Source organism: Primulina huaijiensis, chromosome 7 (assembly GCF_012295235.1).
Source record: "Primulina huaijiensis isolate GDHJ02 chromosome 7, ASM1229523v2, whole genome shotgun sequence".
NCBI classification, from domain to species: Eukaryota; Viridiplantae; Streptophyta; class Magnoliopsida; order Lamiales; family Gesneriaceae; genus Primulina; species Primulina huaijiensis.
This window is the reverse complement of record NC_133312.1, coordinates 21,477,929-21,493,907: the sequence shown is the minus strand read 5'-3', so window position 1 is coordinate 21,493,907 and position 15,979 is coordinate 21,477,929. Positions and strand designations below refer to the sequence as shown.

The 15,979-nt window shown below is 32.9% G+C and overlaps 1 protein-coding gene across 1 annotated transcript; it reads right to left on the bottom strand.

Moving 5' to 3' along the window:
• Nucleotides 1-5,872: 5,872 nt before the first annotated feature.
• On the bottom strand, nt 5,873-8,607 carry LOC140980362 (protein IQ-DOMAIN 19-like). The gene is made up of 3 exons (XM_073446138.1): nt 7,685-8,607; nt 7,174-7,407; nt 5,873-6,859 (listed from the first exon to the last, which is right to left on the bottom strand). The coding sequence occupies exons 1-3, from the start codon at nt 8,132-8,134 to the stop codon at nt 6,149-6,151; spliced, it is 1,395 nt and encodes a 464-aa protein (XP_073302239.1). The 5' UTR covers nt 8,135-8,607; the 3' UTR covers nt 5,873-6,148.
• Between the last annotated feature and the right edge of the window lie 7,372 nt (nt 8,608-15,979).

The following is a 15,979-nucleotide window of genomic DNA, read 5'->3' as shown; positions in this document are numbered from 1 at the left end:
TTTCATTTTATCAAGCTAAGGAGGCCAGACATGAATTCTCAAAAATTTATAAAGGATCCTCCTACAAATGAAACCCCCTTAGTCTCTTCATTTAATGAAGATGATATGTCTACCAGGAGAGCATGGGGTATCTGGGTCTGTCTCACAGAGATGGACAAAGTCAAGTTTCCATTTAAGTTTTACCAAAATTCTTTAAATGGATCATTCCTGTTAAACACTATGACAGGAAAAACTACAAGCTTTGCAGAAGATCTATTCGAAAAGAAAAGAAATCTTCTATGGAACAGCAAGATGCCGGCAAGTAAAGAGACTCGCCGAAAGTTCTGTAATATGGCACACATAGGAAGATGGTCAGAAAACATCTGCCTTGAATGCCAGAATCAGAAAGAACCGGAATTCGGTAAAGGTTTCAAACCGAGATCTGATCGGAAACATTTTACCGAAGCAAGGACAAGTGGGGAAGGACCACATTCACATTTTCCTCGAGGATACAAAAAGCCGAAGATTCCTCGACAAAATTAAAGGGGAGATGTGACTAAACCCACCCACCAAAAAGAAAATCCACCATGTAAGTGGAAGGACAGGACCACCAATAATCGGTGGAAAAATGACAAAGAACATCGGATACCTTATCTTTAAAGATAAAGGAAATCCAATCAAAACAAGAAACTGGACCCAAAAATTTACAATATAAATACGGGTAATTTGGAACCAGTAATACACACCAGAAAAATCAAAACTCAAAGATGTATCGAGTATATCTTAAAGTTTTGAAAAGAAGGATAAACTACAAGCGGAGTGAAGCTGCTGCTCTCAGATCAATAATTAAGATGTACAAAGAAAAGGGTGATGAGATAACAGCAGATCTATTCCAGACTCATCTCTATTGGTATCTCGGAGAATTAAAAGAAGATGAGAAGTTGATTGCTAGATTAATAATCTAGAAAAAGACAAAGTGGAAGGACCATTCAACCACTACATGGTCCCAAGGCAAGCTGTAAAGGCTTATCAAGATTTGAAGTCCGAGTTTCAAATCCGAAGAAGCCTTCTATAAATAAGGCAGAAAGAAGGAAGTGAAGATCATCGAACATTTTCCTCATTTCTTTCAAAACCAATTGTAATATTTTCTATTTCTAGTTTATGTGTTTTCAAGTTTCGGCTACTATAAGTAGCTAAGCAAGTTCCTCCTCCTCTACAGGAGGTTTCAATGTAATAATAAAGGTTTGTGTTTGAATAAAGAGATCTTTGCTCTTAGACCCTCTCATGTATTATTTTCAAAATTTTATCTTTTACTATACACTCTAAGGTAGGAAACGAATTAGAGTTGTGCTAAGTGCTGCTGAAGGAATCTGCGACGGTATCCATCGGTTGCGATCGCGTGGTTGAACTGTGAGGAACAGTTCGTAAAATACGGTGGATATAACCCGGTGGTACTCTGGACAAAGAGGTAAAAGATTTAATTTATTTTACGGAAGCATGATGGACCTTAAATTTAAAGAAAAAATCGATTATTTAAAATATAAGGTTGAAGGGTATTTTGGGTAATTAAAAATAGATGGGGAGTAGAAAGAAAGTTTGAAATGATTGGGTACTGAATAAAAAATCTCCCATTTTAATATTTGGCTTTATTTAAAAAAAAAAAAAAAAATTTACAACATCTCTCCTTTGTATCACTTTCGAAAGGACCCTTTTGACTTGGGAGGCAAATAAATATTTATTTATTTTCCATTTTCGATTAGCATCGAATTTGAAGTCATTGATTGTAAACATCATACGACGGGATCTGTACTCTAATTTATTAATATTAGATTATATTTAATTGTATACATATAATTTCACATCAATCAAATCTTTAATTATCAATAATTATTAATGTAACATCAATCAAATCATTAATATAAAATTATTTTTTATATTTTTATTTATTTGTGTTTATATTATTGAAAATTATAAAATTATAATCATATAATCTAATATCAAGCTTAATCGATCAAATCAAATATGATTTCACATCTTATTCAATATTTTAATAATCATAAAATTATTTATGGACATAATCTCCTCAAATCTTATCAACCTAATTAAATGAACCCTTAGGTTGAGTTTACTTTCAGAATTTGATTGTGTAAAGATTATTTATATGATTATTATTAAAATAATTGTTTAGAAGTTAGAGTGTTTATGGATCAATAATAATATATTTAATTTGATTGATTAAAATTGTAATTAAATAAAAAAAAATCCCAACTTTTCCTTTTATGACATAAATGAAGGAAATGATGTGTATATTATGATTTTTTTTTATTTTTTTCCCATTTTTACATACCATATATTATTTATATTTAAGATTAAAGACTAAAAATCATGGTCAAATCCTACTATTGACGGGGCTTTGGGTTTAAAAAAATTTATTTCATAAATAAATACAGTATGCATTGAGATTAATAGCCTTATCTTATATTAATCACAGCAAATAAATGCAAGATTAATAAACTATTAGATAGTATATAGTGCATGGTATTGGGGGTTGATTTGACTAGAATTTATTAAGTTGCTTATAAAAATACTAATATTTATCTTTAAAAATTTATTATCATTTAGTCAAGTTTCTAAAATTTGTAGGCACTAATAGGACTTCATACCAGTGCCTAGGCTGGAGTACCTAGGCAGGACTAGGTTGATGCCTAGGCAGATGTGTGATAAAAATAAGATTTGTATTATCAATGATAAAAAAAATAAAAATTATGTTCAAATTACACATTATTTTTCTAACTAGACGGTGCTTATGGTAATTTTTAAGTCAATGGATCATTCTCATTAGTCTACAGTTAAATACTCAACAATAAATCTCATAAATCAGATTCTTCCAATCTCATGTTCAGATCTACTGCCTAGTCGAAGGGACCTACAATCCAAGGAAGATGGAAGGATCAGCTGCATACTGTCGCTGTTGGAGCTTCCGTGCGGGAGGATAATGACTCAACATGCTACGCATAGCTGTTTCTGTTGGCCGACTAGCACTTTTCACAGCCGCAATTTAAATCGTTGCATGCATTGTAAAAGATGTTAGTCGGCCGGCCTAGGCCGCAATTTAGTGTTGGATCTCGGTTTTCTGCGTGTCCAAACGCAGCGGAAGTTTAAAATTTTTATTTTATTTTGATAACAAAATAACTTTTGGACACTCGTATGGTTTTCACGAATTAAACATACATAGGATGTTCAGAAAATTATACCTTTGTGAATTAAATCACTGGACTCCAACTAATCCGGTATAAACGGATTAGCTCTTGTTGATTCCCTACGAACTTTCTTCAAGAAATCCTCCTATCAAGTCCACGACTAGATAGTGTGTTCCTCTTCCAATTTGCACTAGAAAATATGGAAGATATTTTGCGTATGAGAGAAAATAATTGAGAGATGGCTCAAATTTTCCTTCAAAAATAGTGGCCAATTTTTTTTTCTCTTTGGAATTGAAAGTCTCGAAGAATTGAGGTGGTGGCTAGGTTTTCAACCTTTTTGTGTTATTTATAATTAATTTAAATCTTAATTACATAATTAACATTAATGGGCTTGATTTAATTAATTGGGCTAGTCCAATTAATTTAATCAAAGTCCATTAAAACTTTAATTATTTAATATGTTGGACTTGTACCCCTACAAGCCCATTAAACACATTATCCACCATATTTAATTTATTAATTAATCAACTCAACTTTTGAGCTTAATAAATTAAATACATTATAAATTCAACATTTGAATTTATTATTTAAATTATAAATTCAACTCCTTGAATTTTTTTTATCACCTCTAAAATTTAATATTTAATAAACCCAACATTTGAGTTTAATAAATTAAATTCTCAAATTTTATAAATTCAACTACTTGAATTTATTCTCTCAAAATTTAATTATCATAAATTCAACTCCTTGAATTTACTATATAACATAAATTCAACTTCTTGAATTTATTCTCTCAACGGGAACAAACGATCCAGTACTTGTGTGACCCTCAATGGTTCAGGGATACAGCTAGCCGTGGGTTCACAACTCTTTGTGATTCAGGACATAATCCTTTATTCGGGCTTACCCTATTTAGCCCCATTCTTTTCATCAACACCTTGATTAAGAATGTCAGAACTCATTTCTGATTGCACCCATCGGATCATGGTAAGAGCGTCTAGTAGCATCGCCCCATGATCCCCTAGGTATCACTGATAGTGCCTGCAAGAACCAGTCGATTATGATTAACGTACAGTACGGTCCCTTCATCTCATATATCCCGATCGAATCTGCAACCATTGGTTCATCGAGGGTTGCATATTAATTCGATAACTATGTGATAACTATAATAGTGGCATCGCGTGTACTATTGGAGAACTCCTTCTTCAATGTACATCTCATACTCTGGCCAGAGATTCCATGCACTATTATTACATTAGATCACATAGGATATCCACACCCGTAGGTGAGCGGTGAATCCCCGACTACAATGCACTGGCTCCTATATGTGTCGCAACTATACCCAACCTCGCCACCTGATGACTCTCCTGGAGTCGGTAAACGAGTCAAAGCACAGCCCTAGCACATAGAGCCTCAGTGTTGTCCCGGGTCGTAAGGACTAATGGTGTACAATCATAACCACGGACTTATCCTCTCGATGAATGATAACCACTTGGAAAGTCCGATGGAGGGTTGCTCGGTATAATCATCATATGACTACCCATCTGCATGTTTGGACATCTCAATGCCCTTACCAAGAAACGCAGTACACAACATCACAGATGCTAGTCTCGAGCTCAAGCGACCTTTATCCATGTTTTAGGCGACTGAATCGACTAGGAACGAATTTAGATCATACAGTGTTTACAAATGAGTTTCAACATCGAATTACGATTCATTTGTATTAAAGTATAATCAAGGTCTTTATCTATGTTTAAGATCATGGGTATACAGATAAAAAAATAACAAACCATGAAATAATGAATTATATTAAAATACATATTGTTAATTACAACTGAGTCAATAAAATCTCTAGCCAACAGTTGGCTTGCAGAGCATCTACTCTAACATTTAGAACATCGCATGTAGTTTAATCATTTTAAATCAGAATCACAACCATTTTTTTTAAAAAAAATCCATGGTTCGGTTGCTCTCAGCTGGTAGTATATTGGAAGTTTGAAACTAAAATTTAATGGCTGCTAGAAAACAACTAAATTCATTTCTTTTTAAACGATGATAATAATTAAAAAAAAAATTTGAGTGACGATGATAATATGTTAGATGTCTATATTTAGGATATGGGTTAGTTATTTAATTAATTTAAAACTAGAGTAGGTCACTTGTGAGACGGTCTCACGAATCTTTATCTGTGAGACGGGTCAACCCTACCTATATTCATAATAAAAGTAATACTCTTATTATAAAAAGTAATATTTTTTCATGGATGACCCAAATAAATGATTTGTCTCACTAAATACGACCCATGAGACCGTTTCACACAAATTTTTGCCTAAAAATTATCCATTCGACTTGATTATCGGGTCCGCCCCAGCCGAGACCCAATTGAATGGTTCGGACCAAGTTTTATCCAATTAATTTTATGGCCACAAAATTTAATAAATTATGGAGGCTTGAGATTTAGGGGTACTTGTTTCATTTTAAGCTCAGGAGGCCCTCGGAAATATCCATAAATAACGATTCATTTTTTTTCAAAGTACGTTTATTTTGCAATTTCACTATGATTTCTTTAAAAACTTATTTGGTTAATCGATGACTTGAGTGTTAGAGTGTTTTCTTCGGATATCTCCGATACTTTTGACTTCAATTTAATAATCAACCAAAGTCCAATATTCACAAGATCATTTTAGCAACCACTGATATTCCGAAGAAACCAAAAAGTTCAAATGAAAGTAAATACAAATATAATAGCTTTTCAATGCAGCTCCCCCTACATAAAACCAAACCTTACAAGTTTTTACTTTTGTATTCATAGAAATTACTGTGATCATAGCTGGTTCTGGCTTCACTTGTTCTTAAACCACAAGAAATTAGTACCCAACTCCTTGAACCTGCCAAAAACTCTGGACAGTATCGAATATTTCGTATTTTGATCCATGATCACATAGTCAAGTATAGACAGTATGGTTCGTTTAATTGCTTATGTCGTATATTCCCATGAGGCATTTGCTGTATGTAGCGTTGCTCATGATAGTACAAGTCGATCCACATTCGCTTTCCTTTATTGAAACGTTTGACTTATCGAGCTTCACAGAATAGGAGTTTGGATAGTTTTGAGCCTTTGATACAACTTGAGACGATGATCTTTGCATTCTAACAGCTTTCGGGACATGATTCCTTCTTTCCAAAGACGGCCTTCTCGCCCTGCTCGGCTGCCTTTCAAATGTCTCGACAGGGCGTTGCTTTGGGGCACTGTGGCATCGAAGTTTGGCCTTGGAAGACTCGGTGTTAGCCATATAATTTGGGTAGAATGAGCATTCGTTGTAAAAAGGCTCGGCACATTCTGATCTGGGGTAGGAAAAAGGGAGCCTAGCTTGATCAGGTTTGCACGTTATTGGAGTGTGGCACTGAGCGCTGCTTTGTGTTGTTTCGAACGAGTATTCTGCGAAATGGTTGCTGCAGGCTTGTGGTCTGGTTTCGGTTATTGCTGATGGTGATGGTGAGATTTGGCAGGGCCGTTCTTGTAACTTCAGTGATGCACGAGGCGTGGAAACTCGGGGTTCATTAGGCTTGTGGTTTGGTGTGTGGTTTGAGCAGCTGCTACTTGGTTTGGCCGTTAGTTTGGTGCCTCCGAAATCCATCTCCAAAATCTTGATGTTTTCTTCATGGCTTTTATCTAAATCCTAAAGAAAACAACTATGTCAATTGGGAGTGAAGCAAATTTATCATTTTCTTGGATTCTCATTGCCACAGAACGGACCCCAAAGAAACTGAGAAGAGTACTCATGACATCCAAGTAAAAGTACAATATCCAAACTTTACGAGTAATTTTTATAAAATTATTTACTTCATCTCAAAAGTTTTCACTTTCTTTCCAAATTCTACACATGTAACACTCACTCATAAGCCATATTCTAGTACCGAGACTATAAATTGCAACGGCGAAGGTGAAGACAAGCAAACTTTGGAATTTAGTCGAAAACTTCACTCAACTTACTTCATTAGAGGTCCTAAACTTGGCATCCTGCGATGATTTTCTGTGATTAAACTGCCTCTGTGCAATGAACTTTGTTTCATCTGCGGCCATTCGAAGTCGTTGGGCTCGAGCTTGAACATTGACCAGTGCCTGCATACACCTAAGGGTAGCGGCTGCCTGTTTTCTCAACAAATGGCCCCTAACCAATGCCTGCAACTTCACTAGACCTTTTGATGCATTCAAAGCCTTTATTGCCTGAAAAAAAATATATATATGTTCAAATTCCATTTCAAACAAACAAAACAATAATTAACAATTGAATCAGGGCCTTCATTAAACAGATCAAGACTCTTGTTTCTCATACAAACTAGTATATAATATTGCAAGGAAAGATCTTAGTCAAAAAAATATTTAAGATTGGTCTTTTGTCACTATTTTTTATATGCTTAACTTCTTATGAAAACGAATAGAAAAACAACTGTGTCGAGCTAATGACCAATGCTGACTTGATAAAATTTCAAGAAATGCATACCAAAAAACCTCTAAAGCAAGACTGAATCTTTATTGCTGCAGCATCTTCAACTGGAGCACTTCCCCTACCGGATGCTGCAGCCCGCAGCTGAATCACAACCGCAGCCGCCTTGGCCGCCGACGCCGCTGCGTCGGCGGCAGCCGCTGTAGCCACCGCCAACGCACGCTTCTTTATGTCAGCTTCCATCGTAGGTGGGATGGTGGTGGCGACATTGTCCACGGCATTCGTCTCGTGCCTCCCCAGCGCCGTGGCTGAAGATCGGCGGAAGCTCCACCGCCTCTTCTCCCTCAGTGTCGTGGGATGCGAAGCCGGCAAAGGAATTGTGTGACGATTCTCATTTCCACCACCGTTGGCCGAAAGTTGCTTTTGATTTCTTGGATTTTCACTCCCTTTCTCCTTATCTTTCTTCCCCGTCAATAAATTCTTTATCCACTTGCCAGTCTTCCCCATATTTCCTTACACAATCAAACGACTCTTACCACTCGCATTCTACATTTATTTTCTCAAGTAAATCTAAACAAATAATGACACAGAACTCCCCCATACTTTGATCAGTAGCTTTCAAGAAATATAAAATTGTACAACCCTTTAACTACTGTTGCATCGTTTAAATCTGATGAGAAGTTTCAGGAAACGAAGAATAAACAATGACGCAGAAAAGGAGGAATCTTGAAAGTGGGGTTGATTCTTTACCCGTCGGAAGAGCAAAAAATCTTTTTTCCTAATCTGACAAATTTGGCAAAGAAAATGGCGAATAAAAGGATATCTTGTAAAGTAAAAAATGTAATGAAAATTGAATCAGGGTCAGAAAGCATGTGAGATTGGGTGGAAGAAGATGCCTGATTCTTGCACAATACTCATGCAATGATAGAGATACATTATCCCACATTAAATTGGGGCGGCCAATTTTAGCATGCCTTCATTTCTTTTGTCTATTTGTTTTTTTTGGTGTGATTCTATTGGCACTTTTCAATCTAATAATAATCTGATAAAAAAAAAAAACATTTCGGCCAAACGAATGCCCATGAAATTCCCCATCAGTTATGGTCACCAACTTATAGTCTTCTTATCCCGATATAATGAGACTATTGTTACATAAATTCATTGTATTGCTCCTCTTTCGGGTTAATTTTCTTAAAATTAACGTTGATGTCGTGGTCGTTAGAGACTCGAAATTGTTTGGAGTTGGAGTGATTGTCGGAGGGGTCGTCTTACAAGCTATCTAGTCGAGTTAATGAATGTTAGAACACAGTCATTTTTGCAGATTCTCGATAGTGGCCAAGAGTTATTGTTGAGATGTACCGCAATCAATGTTATTCATTCTATTAATCATTTTAAATCTTCGACAACAAAGACGTCTATTATAGATTTTATTATACATTTCTTATTGCGACATCCCCTTCTATTGATTAAACATTGTAGAAGATATACATACAAGACACCATTGCAGGTTTTGGTCTCTCAAAAGAGGAATGTATATATCGATTATAATGATTGTTGTCCTTTTTTTCTTAGCCTTTTGTGTTTGGTCATTTGCTGGATTAGTGATACAATATCTTGTTCTTTAAAAAAAATACTATAAACCTATTGTTATAATAATTTATTATATAAGAGTGGTTTTCAATTGATGGCAATAAATATGGTTGGCAATCACGTGATTGAGTCATAAGCAACCTTTGTTTGACTAAGTTCTTGCCGTTGGGAAGCACTCACATATGTGAAATTCGAAAATTATACCCACTAATATTAATTACTTATAATTAGCTACATTAAATTAAAAATTAAAAATATTAAATTTTAATCCAATATTCTCTTTTAACTTTGTTAAGATCGAGAAAGAGTGAATAAACTCTTTGAAAATATTTGCTTTTAAATTCTATTTTCAACCGTTTTTGGGCAGTTGAAAATTTTTCTCAAACGGTTAGAAATATGAGCCACTAGACAAGTGCGGAAACCGGTTCAATATTTCTAAAGATGATTTAAGGGGTCCGGCTTTTATTATGTGTGAACTTTTATCTTATAGTTTGAAAGAAGTTCATTATAATTAATAAAATTATTTGATATACACTTTTCAGAAGTCCGTGAATTTCATATTCATGCTGATTTGTATGCATGCCAAGATTTTAATAGTACACAAGACGAATCGCACGTGACATGTATTTTCCTTTTTTTCTTTTTGTTAGGAAGGAAAAGTTGCGATTCAATATAATATAGAATTCCATAAGGATGTTTGAATAGATTAATCACAAGAGTTAGAGGGTGGTCTACATAGGAATTCCAATTGAAAATAAGAAAGTTACCAGAAGGGTTTAAATTTTAGTTTCAATGATTTAAGTTGGCATGCTCAAGCTGGTTCCGACATGTTCAGATACCAAAGGTCCAGCAACCGGACGGAACAGTTTGAAACTCGGCCAGGTTCTGGTTCCAAGGGAATCGAAGTCCGATTGGGTATCATCGGAGTTGTTCCGAGCCCACATGTTGTGATATAGAGCTTGAAGCACATCTGCGCTCCATGTTCTGTTCGAGAAATTATCGTTCAGACGTTGGAGCGTAATGGCCGGCTCCCAAAATGAGCGTCCTTGCCTGCCCTTGATGCCTTGAAATTCCAGGCAACACTTGGGGAGCTGGGGTGCCCCTAGCTTACTTCCCGGAAACTTCCCGGACAACTTTTGGACTGTTGTTCTTTTCTTGTGTTGCTTTAGTTCGAGTCTTTTTTTTCGTTGCTTAATTTAAATTCATTATACTCAACAATTCCCAACATAATATATTAATATTTCAAACAATATAAATATTCATTTATGGAAATTTCACTTAGAATAATATTTCAACTTTTAGCTAAAATAATTACATTTCAATTTTCATCGTAATTAATAAAAACAGTTCTAGAATTTTTATCTTCTACTTCATATTGTTGACTCGCGAACTCATCGATAATGCATTCCGTCACATTCTTATTTTAAACCAATATTATAGTAATAGAAGCATGAAAAGTGATTTTCTTCTTAACAAAGATTATATCTATGATTTTCAATTATTCGGCCACATGTTGAGAAAGCAGAATCGGATGCTACACTTGATCATTAAATTGTAACTATATCTCTTGCAGTTGATGATAAGATTACATATTGTCTTGAATTTTCTTTTCATTATTGTAAAACATCGAAATTATCTCTTGTTTGAAAATTCTAATTCAATAAGAATTGTAGTTCATTTCATGAGCTTGTGGACATTATTTTTACTTTACATTTTTTGTATCCTAAAGTTCGTATAAAGTTAATTTAAGATGATTTCTCAACTGAACTTTCTTCCAAATTAATCTAGCTCCTCCTCCTATTGTTCACACAATAAAATTAAAACATTTTCTAAATAAATTGCATCGTAGACGTACTCTGATCGTCAATACTCTTCTCCAAAAATTTATCATAATATTCAAAAATATTTCCATTGACCCCATTGACTTTGACTTGGTTCAAGTAAAGTTGCTAGACAATACAGATGTATGATTACCTCTCAATATTTTTTAAATTTCTCTTTCATGTTTAATACATTGTGTCACAAAATCACATCATCTTTATAATCAACAAATTTATAAAACATACTAAAAGTAAGATGAATGAAAAAGGAGAGTGGTAGAGTAATGAATGCCTGATAATCTTTCAACTGTGTTTTTAACGGTTTATAATAAAGCAATATATTTAGGCTGCGTTCGGTAGGTTGGATAAAATAAACTAATGATTAGTATGTAAATGATAAAAAAAATGATTGTGATAGAAATGTAATATATGATGTAAAATAGTATTATGTTTGATATGATTTTTAAGTATGAGATAATTTTGAATTTTTTGATGAAATGACAAAATTGTCCTTCCCCTTCGACGGCGGCGACGGCGGAGGTGGCGGTCTGTCGGTTGCCGGCACCGGCTGCGATATGCCAGCGGTCGGCGGCGGCGGTGGTCGGTGGGCGGTCGTGGCGGGAAGTGGTGGTGAGTTTGGATATAGGAGAAGGGCAAAATTGGAAAAATAAGATGGATTAAGAGTTGGATAAACAATCCTAGGGATGAGGAGTGATTATTTTATCCCACCTAATACAACCTAATCATTTATAGGAATGATTGAGTTGGTTAAATAAAAATTGTACCAAACGTTTGATTAGGTGAGTTTAGAAATCATAAACCCACCCAATCACCCAAACCAAACGCCCCTTAGTAATTAGAACTCAATCATTTTCTTCAAGTTGAAGAGAAGGTGATAGAATTATAAAACAGATTGACCAAATTTTTATATGAAAATATTGTATCAAGCAAATGATAAAAAATTCCAACGAGTTTCAATGATAGTAGGAAATATTTTATGTTTAACACTATTATTTTCACATAAATATTTAAATTCTTTACCATATTTTTTTATGTATCATTTACCACAAAATTTAATTTTTTCTATCGAATTACAACTATTATCATATAAATCATCTTTAACACATAAATTAATTATATGGCATATACATCTAACATGAAATAATTCACCATTTAACATTGGGTTGAGAATGATCCTTAATGGTCTTACCGCAACATTATCGTTTGATACATGTCTAACGTGATGAATTAAATACAAACTGATCTTCAAAAAATTATAAAAATGGGAAAAAAATATATAGACCTGATATATGAAAAAAAAAAACATAAGTTTAAAATTTTAATATAATAAAAAAGATTATAATCACATCTAAAAGAATCTAACCAATAAGTTTTCCAAATTATGAATATATATATTCTTAATTCAAAAAATTACAACACTAGTAAAATTATCTATTTTTTCTATTATTTGATTTATTTTATTAAAATTAAATATTATTAATGAATGATTTAATATATATACATATGTGTGTGTATGCATGCATGTGTGTGTATGTGATGACATGTTCATGTTGAGTTTAAAAAACTGACTCATTGGTGATCCAATCCAGTAAAACATGGTCTGGGCTGGGCCAGGTCCAAATCACGATAGAAATGGTAATATCAACATGGGTTGGGCCAGGTCCAAATCACAATACAAATGATTCGATACAGTACCAACTTTTTCGTAAATTTAGTTTTCATGTCAATCCCCTATTCTCCATAATTTCTGGTGCCCGTGTGCGTGATTAAATCAGGTGAGACGCCCTGTATTGTACGGATACGAGCCCCCTCTGCGCCACCGCAGACTGTCGGATCAATGTAGTTAGCACAGACATGGAAAGACTGTTTGACAGGCTAAGGTGGTAGGCTCCTGATACAACAGCTAGCTAATTCTGACTTTAGGAATTTGATGAAAATTAACAAATAATATATACTTTTCAACTTTATTTCATGTCATATAATTTTTCTGCTCAAATATATATTTCTTTGAAATTTATGTGTCATTACAGCTCGTCTCAAAGTACATTTTTATTAGTTGTGCGATCAATTATATGGATATCAGATATATAAACTAAGCGATTTTCTCATATATCATATCTTAAAATCAAGATTTATGATTTCGTTTTTAATTATATTTATCTAAGTTTTCAATGATATACTCTCCATTTTATTATTTTTATTAACCTGACAATATAAGATGCGGAATCAATTAAATGTAAGTCTCTGTAGTTATTTAATTTTTGAGAATGAGAGATGGTACACTTGATAATTAACCGAGTCACTCTCTTTAACAATTTTAGTCATACGGGTGCAGTCTGATTTGGACTACCTCCTCATTTATGGGTTAATGGTCCTGGCCAGCTATCTATATCACCCAAACCATAATTAATTAGGATTTTAATTCAATCCTCACATTTATCGGTTGAATTCTTATGTCAATATCCACATTTACATCACATAATTCTAATGAAAATCGTGTCTTGTGAACCTCTTATGTAGCTGCCAACTTTGAATTCCAGATATCAGTAACGTCTTCTGCTTAGGGGTGGGAAAAAAATAATGGATTTTCGGTATACTAAGATTACCGTACCGAGAATTTACCGAATTTTTCGGTACGGAACGGTATGCAATTTTTCGGTATATACCGAAATACCAAAAAAAAATACAAAAATTTTAAAATATATAATATTTTAAAATAAATTTATAAAAAATTTAAAATATAAGGTTTTTTCGGTATAAAACGGTATATACCGATACCATACCGAAATATCGGTATACCGTACAATTTCGGTATAATCGATCTGCTAGTTATATGTACCGAAATTTTCGATATACCGGTATCAGAATGAATTTTCTTATACCGTAATTTCCGGTACCAGTATAGATTTTCGGTACGGTACGGTATACCATCCCTAGTTGTGTTGGATGATAAGATTGATTCGAGAATGAATCTGAAACATGTTTTTGTAATTCACGCAACATAAATTCATTCAAAGAATCAAATTGATTTGAAACTCATGATTTCAAATCTCTCTATCCAAACCAAGCACGTCTTAAGCGAAAAAGAAGAGTAGATAAGTATAAAAACTCAATGGTCCGATCTTAAAATCTTAAGAAAAGTATGTGTATGCAAGTAGTTACCAACTGGCTGTCGGTCTTCTACCAAAATTTTATTTGATTTTCATAAAATTTAAATGATTTAGCTAAGGAAATTCAATGGTAAATGTGGGCTTCCAACACCTTGGATGTTGGGGGTGATGGGATTTAATATTCCTTACAATAATTCATTTTTCTTTTTTATATTGATTAAATTAGAGTTCTATCCTTATCTCATTTTACTATCACATCAATTTGGTCCCTGTATTTCCAGAACATCGACTCATTTCATGACGTGTATAATGTATTCAAGCACTTTGAAGTTGTAATAAATTAAATTTCACTAATTTATTCAACATGTTCTGTACTACAAAATATAGGGGGGAAACAGAAATTCGTTATAAATATGTGTAATTCGATCATTCAGAATAAATTATTATATATAGGAATATTTCCAGGTTTATAAAATATATTTCTATTAAAGGTGGGTTTATACGAAAAATAAATGTACGGGTTCACTCGCTCTCTTTGGTTTAAGCTTTATTTCTACTAAAAAGTTATAATTAAAAATATTGAGATAATTCAAATATTTTAAATCATATATAAAATCAAGTGAGACAAATATTGTTTCATTGCCCTCTTTGGTTTTTTTTTTTTTTAATGAATCGAGTTAAGAATAAATATGACTAGTTCAAGATTTTATTTTTAATAAAAACAAGACATTTTATTACATAGTTATGTTGATGATGTCGAGCAAAGTAGCTGGAAAATTTTAGTGCTAGAATTGTCATCTTTTCAATTTCAAATTTATGAGATGGTCTCATAAATCAATTTTATATGACAAATATCCTATTTAGATTATCCTGGAAAAAATAATTTTTTTTATGTCAAAAGTATTACTTATCTATTAATACATTTGATTTTGGACAATGTTCCTAGCTAAAATAAAGGAAATATCGAGCTTATTCTCACAAGGAATATGATGTAACGTATCGTATTTGGCATTTTGTATCCTATTGGATAAACTTTATAGTTTGTCCATTATTAACCTCGAACCCAAGCTCCAGAAAATTGGAGGCCTTAGACGGAAAATGTTATATACTTTTTTTTTATTTATTATATATAAAAACATTACATACAATCCGATAATTAAATGTATATAATTATCACTAATATTCAATACGTAAATTTATTAAATTATAAAAAAAGACATGTAAATTTTTTTAAAAAAAAACTCGACGAATTAACTATTAAGCATAATCTCACGAGTCGAGGATAAATCTATGTATAATAAAAACAAAACAAAAATCTCCAAAATAAAGAAACATAAATAATTTATTTTTTTCACAAAACAAATACATATTATATTTTAAATACTAACATATACAAGTAATAATTATGATCGAATTGAGTAATCGGTCGAAGAGTCAAATAAACAAATAACAAAATTATAGAATCCCGAAGAAACCAATCCAATAAAAAATAAAACATCAATCGCAACAAACAAACAAGAAAAATCACATTCAATAAAAAACGACACAATATATAATTAATAAAATTTGAGAAACCTAAATCACCTTAGTAAAACAATATAACAAAGAGACCGAGCTTTCATAAGAATAAAGAAGATTATTTTATATCTATTTTTCATCTTAGTATATTATAAAGATTACAATATTTTTTTTCTCATTTTTTCAAGTTATATACTAATACTCCTATGGGAAATACAAGAATTGAAAATTTTGAAATTTTATCTTTATATAATGATTTTTTATTATACTAATTATTCTTGTGATATTTTTTT

Coding starts and splice junctions, on each gene's coding strand:
- LOC140980362 (XM_073446138.1), bottom strand. CDS start 8,134: ATGGGGAAGACTGGCAAGTGGATAAAGAATTTATTGACGGGGAAGAAA. Junction 7,408..7,684: donor CTTGCTTTAGAGGTTTTTTG/GTATGCATTTCT, acceptor ATTTTTTTTCAG/GCAATAAAGGCTTTGAATGC. Junction 6,860..7,173: donor AGTTTAGGACCTCTAATGAA/GTAAGTTGAGTG, acceptor TGTTTTCTTTAG/GATTTAGATAAAAGCCATGA.